Source organism: Nerophis ophidion, linkage group LG18, assembly GCF_033978795.1.
Source record: "Nerophis ophidion isolate RoL-2023_Sa linkage group LG18, RoL_Noph_v1.0, whole genome shotgun sequence".
Classification (NCBI taxonomy): Eukaryota; Metazoa; Chordata; class Actinopteri; order Syngnathiformes; family Syngnathidae; genus Nerophis; species Nerophis ophidion.
This window is the reverse complement of record NC_084628.1, coordinates 46264152-46279406: the sequence shown is the minus strand read 5'-3', so window position 1 is coordinate 46279406 and position 15255 is coordinate 46264152. Positions and strand designations below refer to the sequence as shown.

The 15255-nt window shown below is 42.3% G+C and overlaps 1 protein-coding gene across 1 annotated transcript in view; it reads left to right on the top strand.

Annotated features, from left to right (window-relative positions):
• Positions 1 to 15255, top strand: part of si:ch211-286b4.4 (zonadhesin) — a 185733-nt gene that overhangs the window by 55497 nt on the left and 114981 nt on the right. Inside the window, exons 18-21 of the mRNA XM_061878358.1 lie at positions 8428 to 8606; positions 11532 to 11634; positions 11721 to 11879; positions 13383 to 13545. Coding sequence (XP_061734342.1) covers positions 8428 to 8606; positions 11532 to 11634; positions 11721 to 11879; positions 13383 to 13545 — 604 coding nt within the window. The remainder of the gene's footprint in view (positions 1 to 8427; positions 8607 to 11531; positions 11635 to 11720; positions 11880 to 13382; positions 13546 to 15255) is intronic.

Below are 15255 nucleotides of genomic sequence, written 5' to 3'. Positions count from 1 at the left end.
ACCTCTGTTTATTTATTATTGGTTAGTGTTGGGCTTGCCCTCCTGGGGGTTCTTCAGACCACCAAGCACCGACATGAGAGCCTGTTTAAGGGTAAAATATTGTGTTTTTTCAATTAGTCTCTCAGTTGCTTTCCAGCAATTGTCTTCTTCTCTTTCGTCCTCACTCGCGCTCTGGCTCCAGCCCCAACCCTGTCTCTCCTCCTGGCTGCTGCTTATAACAGAGTGACACGTGATTAGATAAAAAGGCCCAGGTGGGCGTTCTACGCACGCACCTGTCGCTGATTTCAAGGCCGGTCCTGACAACATCCTGCTTTGCTGCGGGCCCGCAGGCCACGCCCCCTCGACAGTTTGCTTCAGAATAACAATGTTATTACAAAGAATAAGAGACCTATTATACTCTGGAAATGTTGATCTTACTTAAAAATGCACGCGTTTAGTTGTGTTCAGTGTTAAAAAAAATATTATATGGCTCTTAAGGAAATACATTTTAAAATATATGGCTTCTTGGTTCTCTCAGCCAAAAAGGTTCCCGAGCCTTAGACTTAGACTTAGACTTCCTTTTTATTGTCATTCAAATTTGAACTTTACAGTACAAATAAGAACAACATTTCTTTGCATTAGCTCTTGGTAGTGCAGGATAAAAAAAAGCAACAAGGGGCAGATATAAATAAATAGATTACTGTACAGATAATATATTGCACTTTTGCATATGCATCCAGTTTTATGGATGTATGTCATATTGTCTTTTTATTCCAGCGAGTTAATCCATTTTGTGGGGAGTTGAGGGGAAGATTTAATTATGATGCGTTCAAGAGTCTTACGGCCTGAGGGAAGAAGCTGTTACAGAACCTGGAGGTTCTGCTTCGAAAGGCTGCGGAACCTCTTCCTAGAGTCTAGCAGGGAAAACAGATTGCAGATTTTCTGAGCCCTGGTCAGGCAGCGGCTTTTTGCGATCTCCTGGATAGGAGGAAGAGAAGTCCTGATAATCTTTTTCGCCTCTGGAGAGACTTCCAGTCTGAGGCATTGCAGGCTCCAGTCCAGACAGAGATGCTGTTGGTCAGCAAGCTCTCTATAGTGCCTCGGGAGAATGTGCTGAGAATGGGGGAGGGAGCTGTGCTCTTTTCATCCGACGCAAAAAGTGCATGCGCTGCTGAGCTTTTTTTTACAAGAGCTCCGGTGTGTAGGGACCAGGTTATATTGTCAGTGGTCTGCACCCCCAGGAACTTGGTGCTGCTTACCATCTCCACCGCTGTGCCGTTGATGACGTTTAACAGGGGCCAGGAAACGCCAGCATATAACCCCAATTCTTCAGAGTTTGCACTGGCTCCCTGTTCATTTTACAATTGATTTTAAAACGTTTGTTTTCAAAGCTTTACATGGACTGCCACCTCAATATATCTCGGACCCTTTCCAAATTGACACTCCTGCTCGTGGTGCCCAAGACCAGACTTAAGACCAGGGGAGACAGGGCCTTCTCTGTGGTCGGCCCTAAACTCTGGAACACTCTGCCGCTCCATGTTCAAACTGCTTCCACAGTGGACTCTTTTAAGTCTCGTCTTAAAGGCCTACTGAAAGCCACTACTAGCGACCACGCAGTCTGATAGTTTGTATATCAATGATGAAATATTAACATTGCAACACATGCCAATACGGCCTTTTTAGTTTACTAAATTGCAATTTTAAATTTTGCGCGAAATATCCTGCTGAAAACATCGCGGTATGATGACGTGTGCGCAGGACGTCAAGGATTGTGGCGGACATTCTATCCCAGCACCACTCACGGCTAAAAGTCGCCCGATTTAATCGCACAATTACACAGTATTCTGGACATCTGTGTTGCTGAACCTTTTGCAATTTGTTCAATTAATAATGGAGACGTCAAAGAAGACAGATGTAGGTGGGAAGCGGTGTATTGCAAATGCCTTTAGCCACACAAACACAGCCGGTGTTTCCTTGTTTACATTCCCGAAAGATGACGGTGAAGCTTTATTATGGAACAGAGCGGTCAAGCGAACATGGTTCCATACCACATGTCAATTGGCAGGTTTCGGTGAGAAAATCAATCAATCAATGAATGTTTACTTATATAGCCCTAAATCACTAGTGTCTCAAAGGGCTGCACAAACCACCACGACATCCTCGGTAGGCCCACATAAGGGCAAGGAGAATTCACACCCAGTGGGACGTCGGTGACAATGATGACTGTGAGAACCTTAGAGAGGACGAAAGCAATGGATGTCGAGCGGGTCTAACATGATACTGTGAAAGTTCAATCCATATTGGATCCAACACAGTCCCGAAAGTCCAGTCCAAAGCGGATCCAACACAGCAGCGAGAGTTCTGTTCACAGCGTAGCCAGCAGGAAACCATCCCAAGCGGAGGCGGATCAGCAGCGCAGAGATGTCCCCAGCCGATACACAGGCGATCAGTACATGGCCACCGGATCGGACCGGACCCCCTCCACAAGGGAGAGTGGGACATAGGAGAAAAAGAAAAGAAACAGCAGATCAACTGGTCTAAAAAGGGAGTCTATTTAAAGGCTAGAGTATACAAATGAGTTTTAAGGTGAGACTTAAATGCTTCTACTGAGGTGGCATCTCGAACTGTTGCCGGTTTCTAATGACTTCAATTTTCTTATTGAAGAATTGCATAAAGTCATCAGCTGAGTGGGTGGAGCTACTGGAAGGGGTCCCTTGTTGGGTTAGCGATGCTACCGTGCTAAACAAAAATGTGGGATCGTTTTTATTACGGTGGATGAGATTTGAGTAAAATTTAGCTTTAGCTAAGGTAAGCATGCGTTTATAAATGGTGGCAATAAGTCTGCTCTTACCGTAGACATGAGCGGAGAGTTTGCATCGTTCTTCCTGCAGCTGCGGAGTCCCTTACCTCCTCCCACCGGCCGCCCCTGACCGTCGGATGCCTACACCGTGGGGGGGGGGGAACTCAACCTGGCTGCCTTGCCTCGCCGAGAAACGCGGCTTCCCACGGAGAAATTGGCGGTCACCACACCCCTCTGACTTTAGGTACGACCATATAATCTCACTAAAACACTAGTAACACAATATGCAAATAAGGGATTTTCCAGAATGATCTGAATAAATGTGTCTAATAACATCTGAAACGCTCCCACTGCCCTCGTCTTTTTCTTCTAGTCCTTCACTCTCACTTTCCTCATCCAGGAATCTTTCATCCTCGCTCAAATTAATGGGGGAATCGCCGCTTTCTCGGTCCGAATCGCTCTCACTACTGGTGGCCATGATTGTAAACAATGTTCAGATGTGAGGAGCTCCACAACCCGTGACGTCACGCGCACATCGTCTGCTACTTCCGGTACAGGCAAGGCTTTTTTTATTAGCGACCAAAAGTTGGGAACTTTATCGTGGATGTTCTCTACTAAATCCTTTCAGCAAAAATATGGCAATATGGCGAAATGATCAAGTATGACACATAGAATGGACCTGCTATCCCCGTTTGAAATTGTTTTTAATCATATTTATATTATTATTATTATTTTCCTATTGGTTTTATTTTTATTCGGTAATTGGTGGAGTTAAGGATATTTGAATATTGTTTTTAATATTGTTGTGCAGCACTTTGGAAACATTTCTGTTGTTTAATTGTGTTATGCAAATGAAGTGGATTGGATTGGATTTTATAATCGCTAACCGTTTTTTGCAATCCAGTAATCCTCCGTCAGTTGTCGAGCGGATGAATTATTGATGAATTAGACGCAGTACCGAGCCGAAACACGACACCTAATCCTCTTTGTTGCACTGCGACGTCCTCGTACGAACCGCCGTGTGCTTCTTGCAGTTCAGTGAGGCGGCGGAAGATGAAAAGTTTCTCCCCGGCGGGCACGTTATGAATCATTTCAGTCACAAAGTGGTTTAATCATGTCATTGTAATCTTGTCTGGAGGCAATATGCCAGAATCGCATTAAATTGTCCCTTTTGTGTGATTATTCAGAAACAGTCGCTCTATGCCAGGGGTGTCCAAACTTTTTCCACGGAGGGCCGCGCACGGAAAAATTAAAGCATGCGGGGGCCATTTTGATATTTTTTCATTTTCAAAGCATAACAAAATATATGGATTTTTTTTAAATTATTTTACCTTTAGGGGTTTTGGAGACCATAAATGGTCTCAGTTAATAAAATGCAAAAAATAAGTTACATTTTTATTATTATTGTTTATTTAACGCTTACAGTAAATCTCTATATCAACTTAAAGGGGAACATTATCACCAAACCTATGCAAGCGTCGATATATACCTTGATGGTGCAGAAAAAAGACCATGTATTTTTTTAACCGATTTCCGAACTCTAAATGGGTGAATTTTGGCAAATTAAACGCCTTTCTGTTTATCGCTCTTTTAGCGATGACGTCAGAACGTGACGTCACCGAGGTAACACACCCGCCATTTTCATTTTCACATTACAAACTTGGGGTCTCAGCTCTGTTATTTTCCGATTTTTCGACTATTTTTTGGAACCTTGGAGACATCATGTCTGGTGGGTGTGTTGTCGGAGGGTGTAACAACACTAACAGGGAGGGATTCAAGTTGCACCACTGGCAAGAAATCTGCCGCCAGACCCCCATTGAATGTACCAGAGTGTCTCCACATTTGACCGGCGATGCTAAGACAGACATGGCACAGAGATGTATGGATAACCTGCAGATGCATTTGCAACCATTAAGTCAACCAAATCACAAAGGTGAGTTTTGTTGATGTTGTTGACTTATGTGCTAATCAGACATATTAAGTCACAACATGACTGCCGGCTAATCGATGCTAACATACTACGATAATCGATGCTAACATGCTATTTACGCTAGCTGTATGTACATTTGAAACTAAATACCCACATTTAATGCGAAACAAACACTTACCAATCGACGAATTTAAGTTGCTCCAGTGTCACAAGATGCGAAAGTCCTGATCGTTTGGTCCGCACATTTTACCGGCGATGCTAATAAGGCAGCCATGCTATGGGCCACTTCATTAGGTACACCCATGCTATAGCCGATTAGCGTCAATAGCTATTCGCTCGATAGCTTCAGTTTCTTCTTAAATGTCTTTTTTCGCTATCTGCCTCCATACTCCGACCATCTGTTTCAATACATGCGTAATCTGTTGAATCGCTTAAGCCGCTGAAATCCGAGTCTGAATCCGAGCTAATGTCGCTATATCTTGCTGTGGTAACCGCCATGTTGTTTGTATTGGCAGCACTGTGTGACGTCACAGGGAAATGGATAGTGGTTTCCAAGATAGCGAAAATAAGGCACTTTAAAGCTTTATTTAGGGATATTCCAGGACCGGTAAAATTTTGAAAAAAACTTTGAAAAATAAAACAAGCCACTGGGAACTGATTTTTATTGTTTTTAACCCTTTTGAAATTGTGATAATCATCCCCTTTAAAAAAAAAAAAGTAAAAAATTGATGGCCTTTTTGTTAGAAACATCTTTGTTTTTTTAATAGTAAATCCGAAATATTCAGTTTTTAGTCATTAGAGCCCTAAAAGATCAATAATGCAGGACACCATTAATTTTAATGCTTTATTATTTTTGAGTAATCACAGTGAAAAGATAAACAAAATACCACTAAATATATTTGATCCAAAAGGTGCCCCACTCAGAAAGTGATACATTTTTATATATATATATATTTTTTTAACTTTCAACACTAAAGTCACGAGATGAACTTCAGATACATCTGTCGATTTTACGTTTTAACTATTATTTTGTTTGTTCTATTGTTGCGATCCGTGACTCGGATCTTCACATATTATTGTTTATTTTTCCATCTTTGTTCTCATTCTCAGTTTGATCCGTTTATTTCCCGTTTAGTCCATCACCATGGTTACTTATTAGTTTCAGCTGTTACTCCCGGTTCCTGCACACCTGTTCTCTGTTAATCACCTTCCCTTTATAAGCCTTCCTATTTTCATTCTTCCGCCCGGGACTCTAGTTTGCTCTCACGCAACTATGCGTCTGTTTTGATCGTTTGCTTTCACGCTATTCCTACTATTTTCGCGAGCTCTCATGCTACGCACCTCGTTATTAGCTCTCATGCTAGATGTTTTATTTACTCTTTTTTTGTGTGCCAACGTGCCAGTTTAATTTCCTATTTTGTATCTCCTAGTTCCCATACTAGCGTCTTTGGTTTGCCTTTTGTTAGCCCCGGTGTTTTTGTTTTAGCTCTCCTTCTGTTATTTAGAATAAATTGGTTATATCTTACCTTTGTTGTGTTCTTCGTTTTGACGCATTCTCGAGGGAATCGAACCCGGCACCACAATGCCGAACAGGCGTAACATTTATGCTCTTTTGTCAAAGAAAACTTTGTTTTTATACCGCAACTGCACAATATATGTAATGTTTACCACATAAAACATTTTAAAGTGACATTTTTGAACTAATTGGAGCTTTGAAAATAATTCATTATGACATGGATTTTTTTGTCATTAATTTTAGTTTCGAGCAATGGCAAAAAAAATAAACAATAAATATTGATGGATTAAAAGTTTATTAGTAGATTGCACAGTGAAGTGAAGTGAATTATATTTATATAGCGCTTTTCTCAAGTGACTCAAAGCGCTTTACATAGTGACAGACAATATCTAAGTTACATTTAAAGCAGTGTGGGTGGCACTGGGAGCAGGTGGGTAAAGTGTCTTGCCCAAGGACACAACGGCAGTGACTAGGATGGCACAAGCGGGAATCGAACCTGCAACCCTCAAGTTGCTGGCACGGCCACTCTACCAACCGAGCTATGCCGCCCCAGTACAGTACATATTCCGTACAATTGACCACTAAATGGTAACACCCCAATAAGTTTTTCAACTTGTTTAAGTCGTGGTCCACGTTAATCAATTAATGGTAAATATGTTTTTTCCATGGTAAAATAAAGACAAAGAATAAAAAAACAGCCTGCATGGCAGCTTTGTGTCAAAATCGCAACTTTTTATCGATAGATTTCACCTCATGGTATAGCTCGGTTGGTAGAGTGGCCGTGCCAGCAACTTGAGGGTTGCAGGTTCGATTCCCGCTTCCGCCATCCTAGTCACTGCCGTTGTGTCCTTGTAGTCAGCTGGAGGCGTGTCTTAATGAAATTAAACAATGGATGTCCGCTAACTTTTTGCAATTTAACGCCAAAAAAACGGAAATGCTGATTATCGGTCCTGCTAGACACCGACCTCTATTTAATAATACAACTCTAACATTTGACAACCAAACAATTAAACAAGGTGACACGGTAAAGAATCTGGGTATTATCTTCGACCCAACTCTCTCCTTTGAGTCACACATTAAAAGCGTTACTAAAACGGCCTTCTTTCATCTCCGTAATATCGCTAAAATTCGCTCCATTCTGTCCACTAACGACGCTGATATCATTATCCATGCGTTTGTTACGTCTCGCCTCGATTATTGTAACGTATTATTTTCGGGTCTCCCCATGTCTAGCATTAAAAGATTACAGTTGGTACAAAATGCGGCTGCTAGACTTTTGACAAGAACAAGAAAGTTTGATCATATTACGCCTGTACTGTATATACCTTTATATACATATATACATACATATATACCTATACTGTATATACATATATACATACATATATACCTGCACTGGCTTCCTGTGCACTTAAGATGTGACTTTAAGGTTTTACTACTTACGTATAAAATACTACACGGTCTAGCTCCATCCTATCTTGCCGATTGTATTGTACCATATGTCCCGGCAAGAAATCTGCCTTCAAAGGACTCCGGCTTATTAGTGATTCCCAAAGCCCAAAAAAAGTCTGCGGGCTATAGAACTTTTTCATTTCGGGCTCCAGTACTCTGGAATGCCCTCCCGGTAACAGTTCGAGATGCCACCTCAGTAGAAGCATATAAGTCTCACCTTAAAACTCATTTGTATACTCTAGCCTTTAAATAGACTCCCTTTTTAGACCAGTTGATCTGCCGTTTCTTTTCTTTTTCTTCTATGTCCCACTCTCCCTTGTGGAGGGGATCCGGTCCGGTCCGGTCCGGTGGCCATGTACTGCTTGCCTGTGTATCGGCTGGGGACATCTCTGCGCTGCTGATCCGCCTCCGCTTGGGATGGTTTCCTGCTGGCTCCGCTGTGAACAGGACTCTCGCTGCTGTGTCGGACCCGCTTTGAACTGGACTCTCGCGACTGTGTTGGATCCACTATGGATTGAACTTTCACAGTATCATGTTAGACCCGCTCGACATCCATTGCTTTCCTCCTCTCCAAGGTTCTCATAGTCATCATTGTCACCGACGTCCCACTGGGTGTGAGTTTTCCTTGCCCTTATGTGGGCCTACCGAGGATGTCGTGGTGGTTTGTGCAGCCCTTTGAGACACTAGTGATTTAGGGCTATATAAGTAAACATTGATTGATGATTGACTTGCATGGAAATGTGTTTTCAGGTTCCCGCGGCGGCGTCTCGAGGGAGTCTTGCCAGCCGTGTCCTCCTGGTCACTACTGCCAGCAGACAGGTCTGACTGAGCCCAGCGGCCGGTGTGCACAGGGCTACTACTGTCCTGCGGGACAGAGCTCGGAGACGCCTCAACGACACGTCTGCTCGGTGGGACACTACTGTGAGGAGGTCAGAATTTCATGCAGCTGTTAGCACTCGTCACCTGTGCTAACTAGTGTTAGTTTGAGCGCGACTCCTTGGGGGGAGTCAAGCTGTGTACCGCACTGCCGGCATTTAAAGGCCTACTGAAAGCCACTACTAGCGACCACGCAGTCTGATAGTTTATATATCAATGATGAAATATTAACATTGCAACACATGCCAATGCAACCTTTTTAGTTTACTAAATTGCAATTTTAAATTTCCCGCAAAGTACCCTGTTAAAAACTCTGATTGTAGCGGACATTTTTTTCCAGCCCGATCCAAGCTATAACTAGTCTGCTTTAATCGCATAATTCCACAGTATTCTGGACATCTGTGTTGCTGAATCTTTTGCAATTTATTCAGTGAATAATGGAGACGTCAAAGAAGAAATATGTAGGTGGGAAGCGCTGTATTGCAGCCGCCTTTAGCAACACAAACATAGCCGGTGTTTCCTTGTTTACATTCCCGAAGGTGAAGCTTTATCAATCAATCAATGTTTATTTATATAGCCCCAAATCACAAATGTCTCAAAGGACTGCACAAATCATTACGACTACAACATCCTCGGAAGAACCCACAAAAGGGCAAGGAAAACTCACACCCAGTGGGCAGGGAGAATTCACATCCAGTGGGACGCCAGTGACAATGCTGACTATGAGAGACCTTGGAGAGGACCTCAGATGTGGGCAACCTGACATCCACTGTAATGATACCAAGTACAGGAGCGATGCTACTACGATTACATAATTTTTTGGGCATCACAAGACCTTCTTTCGTTTTTAGAAAAATGTATATTATGTTTATAAACTCAGGAATATATCCTGGGAGACATGAGGACTTAGAATATGACCAATGTATGATCCTGTAATGACTTGGTATCAGATTGATACCTACATTTGTGGTATTATCCAAAACTAATGTAAAGTATCCAAACAACAGAAGAGTTAGTGATTATTACATTTTAACAGAAGTGTAGATAGAAAATGTTAAAAGAGAAAGTAAGCAGATATTACCAGTAAATGTTCAAGTAAATTAATAATTCATTTTCTACCGCTTGTCCTTAATAATGTTGACAAAATAATAGTTGTATGTATGACACAATATGTTACTGCATATGTCAGCAGACTAATTAGGAGTCTTTGTTTGTTTACTTACTACTAAAAGACAAGTTTTCTAGTATGTTCACTATTTTATTTGGGGACGGCGTGGCGAAGTTGGGAGAGTGGCCGTGCCAGCACTCTCAGGGTTCCTGGTTCAATCCCCACCTTCACGTCCGTCGTGTCCTTGAGCAAGACACTTCACCCTTGCTCCTGATGGATCCTGATTAGCGCCGTGGATGGCAGCTCCCACCATCAGTGTGTGAATGTGTGTGTGAATGTGGAAATAGTGTCAAAGCGCTTTGAATTCCTTAAAAAAGGTAGAAAAGTGCTATACAGGTATAACCCATTTACAATTTAAGGACAAACTTGCAATAAGAAACATATGTTTAATGTACCCTAAGATTTTTCGGTTAAAATAAAACCAATAATGCTATTTTTTGTGGTCCCTTTTATTTAGAAAAGTACCGAGAAGTATCGAAATGGAACGAAATAATGTTAGTATCAGTACCAAAATACTGGTATCAGGACAACACTAGTTTAAAGTTGAGGTGCCACTTTATTTTTTAATTTCATTTTAATCTTCTATTTTTTTCTCCCCCCCCTTGTTTACCTGTATGTCATCTTTTTTGTAAGGGGCGCTGGAAGCCGGCAGACCCGTCAGCGATCCTGTTCTGTCTCCCTGTAATGTTTGTCTGATCTTGAATGGGATTGTGCTGAAAATTGTAATTTTCCTGAAGGAACTCTCCTGACGGAATAAATAAAGTACTATCTATCTATCTATCTATCTATCTATCTAATATCTAACAGCAACGGACTCCCTCATACAAACCCTGTTTCCATATGAGTTGGGAAATTGTGTTAGATGTAAATATACATGGAATACAATGATTGGTCCGGATGACACGATGTCAAATCTTTCCAAAAACAATTTGAAATGTGGACTTGTCAGACCACAGAACACTTTTCCACTTTGCATCAGTCCATCTTAGATGATCTCGGGCCCAAAGAAGCCGGCGGCGTTTCTGGATGTTGTTGATAAATGGCTTTCGCTTTGCATAGTAGAACTTTAACTTGCACTTACAGATGTAGCGACAAACTGTATTTAGTCACAGTGGTTTTCTGAAGTGTTCCTGAGCCCATGTGGTGATATCCTTTAGAGATTGATGTCGTTTTTTGATACAGTGCCGTCTGAGGGATCGAAGGTCACGGTCATTCAATGTTGGTTTCCTGCCATGTCGCTTACGTGGAGTGATTTCTCCAGATTCTCTGAACCTTTTGATGATATTATGGAGCGTAGATGTTGAAATCCCTAAATTTCTTGCAATTGCACTTTGAGAAAAGTTGTTCTTAAACTGTTTGACTATTTGCTCACGCAGTTGTGGACAAAGGGGTGTACCTCGCCCCATCCTTTCTTGTGAAAGACTGAGCCTTTTTTTGGGAAGCTGTTTTTATACCCAATCATGGCACCCACCTGTTCCCAATTAGCTTGCACACCTGTGGGATGTTCCAAATAAGTGTTTGATGAGCATTTTTTAACTTTATCAGTATTTATTGCCACCTTTCCCAACTTCTTTGTCACGTGTTGCTGGCATCAAATTCTAAAGTTAATGATTATTTGACCAAAAAAAAAAATGTTTATCAGTTTAAACATCAAATATGTTGTCTTTGTAGCATATTCAACTGAATATGGGTTGAAAATTATTGTATTCTGTTTATATTTAAGTCTAACACAATTTCCCAATTGTGTCACACTTTGATGCTGCATATAAAGCTTTGGAAAAAAGCCTAATACAATTCAACTATCTTCCAGGGCGGTGTGGAACCAACACCTTGTCCTCCAGGCAGCTACCAGCTCAGACAGGGTCGGGGCAGCTGTGAGACTTGTCCTCCGGGCTTCTTCTGTTTGAATCAAGGTGACTCGGAGAATGAAAAGACGACTACTGCATTTCAGCGCTTTGTCTGGTCATTTAAATGAAATAATTTTTTTTTTTCAAATAAGGAACGTCTTCCCCACGTCTTTGCGAGAGAGGATTTTTCTGTCAGAGTGCATCATCTTATCAACGCCCGTGCCCGCCGGGCACCTACGGGAACCTGACAGGCTCGGTTGAAGAGCACCAGTGCTCACCGTGTGATCCAGGGATGTTCTGCAGAGGAGCAGGTAGGATGCCTGCCCGGCCGTAACCCTTGTGGCGAGCTTCCATTGGCTTGGAGTCATGTAAAGCAGGGGTGTCAAACTCAAAATTTAAAACTGAACAAAGCCGCGGGCCAAGGTTGAACAAATGAACATTTTAATAGGGACCCAAAAAAGTTTTGCATTGAATATTGAACAAGCAAGGCTTATATAACTTTATAGTGACATGCAAAATAAATGTTCAAATAATAATAATAATAATTTTAAAATATCAATGTCATATTAAATAAAATAAAAAAAAATTAGAATTGAATGCCTCTTTTCTATTTGCAACCTTCTGAGGTAAATATCAAAATAAACTTTTTCCACAGGCTAATAATACATTTGAAAATAAAATAACAATAATGAATGAATCAAACATTCAAGCCTTGAAGTAGCAAGAGAAAGTGCATGAATAAAATGTTAAATATTGCTCAATTTGCGACACTGATTTGCTTTAACACTGAATATGGAACAAACAACACTTTCAAAAAACAAAGGAAAAAACATCAATGGTGTATTAAATAAAATTAAAATTTTCTATTTGCAGCCTTCTGGGGTAAATATCAACATTAAGTTTTTCCATGGGCTAATAAATTTGGAAATAAAATAACAATGAGGTGGGCGGGGTTTGGTGGGAGCGGGGGTGTATATTGTAGCGTCCCGGAAGTGTTAGTGCTGCAAGGGGGTCTAAGTATTTGTTTTGTTGTGTTTATGTTTTGTTACGGGCTTCACGGTGGCTAGGGGTTAGTGCGTCTGCCTCACAATACGAAGTTCCTGCAGTCCTGGGTTCAAATCCAGGCTCGGGATCTTTCTGTGTGGAGTTTGCATGTTCTCCCCGTGAATGCGTGGGTTCCCTCCGGGTACTCCGGCTTCCTCCCACTTCCAAAGACATGCACCTGGGGATAGGTTGATTGGCAACACTAAATTGGCCCTAGTGTGTGAATGTGAGTGTGAATGTTGTCTGTCTGTGTTGGCCCTGCGATGAGGTGGCGACTTGTCCAGGGTGTACCCCGCCTTCCGCCCGACTGTAGCTGAGATATGCGCCAGCGCCCCCACGACCCCAAAAGGGAATAAGCGGTAGAAAATGGATGGATGGATGTTTTTTTACAGTGTGGATGTTCTCTCGAAAAGTGTCTGTCATTCTTGTTTGATGTGAGTTCACAGTGTGGCGCATATTTGTAACGACATTAAAGGCATTGTTGTCCGGGTGGAAATTGGGAAATATTCGGGAGAATGGTTGCCCTGGGAAATTTTTCAGAGGGGCACTGAACTTCGGGAGTCTCCCGGGAAAATCGAGAGGGTTGGCAAGTATTAGTATTAGCGGTGAATGCGATGTTACAGCGGCACTGTTATTACCGGCAGGCCAGCTCTAATGTTAATTTGGTATTGCCTCAAGGGCCAAATGAAATTACACGGTGGGCCAAATTTGGCCCACGGGCCAGAGTTTGACACCTATGATGTAAACAATGCTTTATTTTTATGTTGAAGGGAGGACTTTTCCCAGCGGTCCGTGTGCTGCAGGGTTTGTTTGTGTTGGGGGAGCTTCTGAACCATCCCCCACGGACAACCGGACTGGCTTTGTGTGCCCTGCTGGGTTCTTCTGCTCTTCTGGGACTTTTGTACCTCAACCATGCCTCAAAGGAACATTCAGGTGCATTACTTGTCATCCATGCATTGTTACTAAAGGCCTACTGAAAGCCACTACTAGCGACCACGCAGTCTGATAGTTTATACATCAATGATGAAATATTAACATTGCAACACATGCCAATACGGCCTTTTTAGTTTACTAAATTACAATTTTAAATTTCCCGCAGAGTGTCTTGTTGAAAACGTCGCGGAATGATGACGCGTATGACGGGTTGTAGCGGACATACTAGCCCAGCACCACACACGGCTAAATGTTGTCTCTTTTCATCGCATAATTACACAGTAATTAGGACATCTGTGTTGATGAATCTTTTGTAGGGCCGCCATCTTGAGCAGGGCCAAAGCGTGTCCTGCCCCGCTAAAAGTCTTCTCTTTTCATCACATAATTACACAGTAATTTGGACATCTGTGTTGATGAATCTTTTGTAGGGCCGCCATCTTGAGCAGGGCCAAAGCGTGTCCTGCCCCGCTAAAAGTCGTCTCTTTTCGTCGCATAATTACACAGCAATTTGGACATCTGTGTTGATGAATGTTTTGTAGGGCCGCCATCTTGAGCAGGGCCAAAGCGTGTCCTGCCCCGCTGTCGTCCCGTTGGCTCCGCCTCTCCACAAGATGCTTGCTTGTTACTCATATTTTCGCTTACAAGTTAAAGCACAACAAAAGGTTTTATTTCAAAACAGTCTAAAGTAGGGTTGTACGGTATTAGTATAGTACCACGATACTAACGAATCGTATTTGGTACTATACCGCCTCTAAAAAGTACCGGTCCCGCATCGTCGTCATGTCGTGATATTGCTGGTTTACATGCAGCGCACATAATAATGGAGATTGGAAAGCGGTGGATTGCAGCTGCCTTTAGCACCGAAACACAGCCGGTGTTTCTCTGTTTGTTGTGAAGCTTTAACACAAAGCGGTCAAGCGAACATGTTTCTCTACGTCAACCAGCAAGTTTTTGGATGGGAAAATTGTCGGCTCCTACCGGAGACTTCAGTGGATTAGGGGACCTCCTCCTGTAGCTGTCAAAAAGGCAGCCGGGATCTTGGCTCCTCCATTGGCTTCTCTCAGAGACAACGGCGTTCACCGCAGCCATCCGGCTTTTGACGATATTATGGACCATAGATGTTGAAATCCCTAAATTTCATGCAATTGCACTTTGAGAAACGTTGTTTTTAAACTGTTTGACTATTTGCTCACGCAGTTGTGGACAAAGGGGTGTACCTCGCCCCATCCTTTCTTGTGAAAAACTGAGCATGTCGTGGTATTTCTTATGAAAAACTGAGCATGTCGTGATATTGCTGGTTTATATGCAGAGGAGTATGTTCGGCAGCGCACATAATAATGGAGACTCTAAAGAAGAATGCTGTTGTTGGAAAGCGGTGGATTGCAGCTGACTTTAGCACCAAAACACAGCCGGTGTTTCTCTGTTTGTTGTGAAGCTTTAACACAAAGCGGTCAAGCGAACATGTTTTTCTACGTCAAACAGCAAGTTTTTGGATGGGAAAATTGTCGGCTCTTACCGGAGACTTCGGTGGATTATGGGAGCTCCTCCTGTAGCTCTTAAAAAGGCAGCTGTGATCTTGGCTCCTCCATTGGCTTCTCTCAGAGACAACGGCGTTCACCGCAGCCATCCGACTTTCAGGTATGACCTAAGAATCTCACTAAAATTCTATTAAAGCAATAAGCAGATAAGGGATTTTCCAGAAATATCCTA